General features: G+C 42.5%; 1 protein-coding gene across 2 annotated transcripts in view; it reads left to right on the top strand.

Annotated features, from left to right (window-relative positions):
• LOC134438240 (high choriolytic enzyme 1-like) overlaps window positions 1-1,485 on the top strand; it is an 18,542-nt gene extending 17,057 nt beyond the window's left edge. Inside the window, exons 7-8 of one of the 2 annotated variants that reach the window (XM_063187750.1) lie at window positions 550-681; window positions 1,387-1,485. In XM_063187750.1, coding sequence (XP_063043820.1) covers window positions 550-679 — 130 coding nt within the window. In that variant the 3' untranslated portion in view covers window positions 680-681; window positions 1,387-1,485. Of the gene's footprint in view, window positions 1-549; window positions 682-791; window positions 970-1,386 lie in introns of those variants that run through there. The other variant, XM_063187749.1, reaches the window with a different exon arrangement.
• Window positions 1,486-1,861: the final 376 nt, after the last annotated feature.

Here is a 1,861-nt window from a genome sequence, read left to right on the forward strand (position 1 = left end):
ATGTACTGTAGTCCGGTCCTGTACTTAACTGGTAATCGACATGCATGTAGTCAGTGGTGTAGTCTTTTTTATGGTGGGTATACTGTATATTTGAGCATTTGTTTGAAGTGGATATACTGTATATATTTGTGCTATTCAAAACAATGGATCAATCAATTTTAAGTGGGTATACTGAAATCCCTTAAATTTAGAAGTGGTATACTCCGTATACCCGCGTTCTACGTAGACTACACCACTGCATGTAGTCCTGTACTTAATTGGTAATCATCCACTGTTGCTTTCAATGTACAACGTTTGATCCTAATCTTCCTAACACACAACTCTCTCTCTCTCACTCTCTCTCTCTCCCTTTCTTTGTCTCGCTATCTCTCTCTCTCCCTCTCTGTCTCTTTCTCTTTGTCTCGCTATCTCTCTCTCCCTCTCCCTCTTTCTCTCCCCTCTCTCTTCCTCTCTTTCTCTCTCCTCTCTTTCTCCCCCTCCCTCTCTCTCAATTCTCTCTTCTCTCTGTTCTCTTTCTCTGTGTGTGTGTGTGTGTGTGTGTGTGTCCAGGTTATTCCTATCCCGTAATGGGCGCCCCACCATGGTGCCTATTCCTGACAGCCGTGTCCCGATGGGGCAGGCCGTTACAATCAGCTTCATGGACCTGGCCAAAGTCAGAAACCTCTACTGCAAGTACTAAGAGTAAGTGTGTGTTAGTAGGCCTATACATAATATTACATGACATTAAATTATGTTACGTTACCTTACGTTACCTTGAACTGACTGTTTTATCCAAAGCAATTTTATCCAAGGGAATTGGTTACAATCCCTGGAGCAATGTGCGGTTAGGTGCCTTGCTCAAGGTCACCTCAGCCTATAATATACCATGCCAACAATTACATACAGGGCCTCAGGGCAAGACACTGATAGGGCCCCCCACACGGCCTGTCAAGGGTCACAGTAGGGCCCCCACATCCAACACAGGAGGGCCCTGGGGCAAATGCTTGCTCCTCCTATAGCTCCGCCCCTGGCGGGAAACCTACTGTAAGTTAGAGGGCCGTTTGCGGCCCATGAGGCCGTCTCATCCGGCCCCCGATGTATTTTTAATGTCATGCAGCTTCACATGAAATATGACATGATTTGTGGAGGAATCTTAGAAATTACATTTGCATTACAGTATAATGAAGTTATAACTTCAGGGGACCAAGTGAAGGTGAGGTCTGTTTGTAAAGGTGGCCACCTCCACTATAGGCCTAAAATGTAGGGGGAAATCCTGGTTTGTGCTCATAGTACGGCCCCTGGTGGACAAAAAAAAAAATTGAAGTGAAGATGAAGATGGTTCCAAATGAAGATGGTTCCCCATCCCTGGTGCAGAGTGATGTAAAGATTTGTTATGTTCTGTTGCAGGCATTTGTCTTTCAGCAGAAGCTGTCCCCAGCCAAGAGGGCAGACTAGACAACAATCCTCTTGCTCAGTATACGTATATGAATAAACATAATGTAGAAGCATACACTGTACTGGTGTGTTTTTTTACAAACCTCTTTTCAGTGTAATGACTGTATATTACTATGCACGTGCGTGTTTATGTGTTTACTGTATATTACTGAAAACCAAAACATCTACAACATAACGCTTACAGTATGATTGTTATTATTATAAACAGTAACTGTATATATTACACATAGCAATACATCTGTAGCAATACATCTGTGGTAGGCTACAATGAGTTACCTTGTAAATATTACATAGGTATAGCAACACATAGGCCTATGTGGTAGGCTACAATGTGATCATGTAACTGTAAATATTACACATAGCAATACATATGTGGTAGGCTGCAATGTGATCATTACTATATAACTGTAAATATTACACATAGCAA

Source organism: Engraulis encrasicolus, chromosome 22 (genome assembly GCF_034702125.1).
Source record: "Engraulis encrasicolus isolate BLACKSEA-1 chromosome 22, IST_EnEncr_1.0, whole genome shotgun sequence".
Classification (NCBI taxonomy): Eukaryota; Metazoa; Chordata; class Actinopteri; order Clupeiformes; family Engraulidae; genus Engraulis; species Engraulis encrasicolus.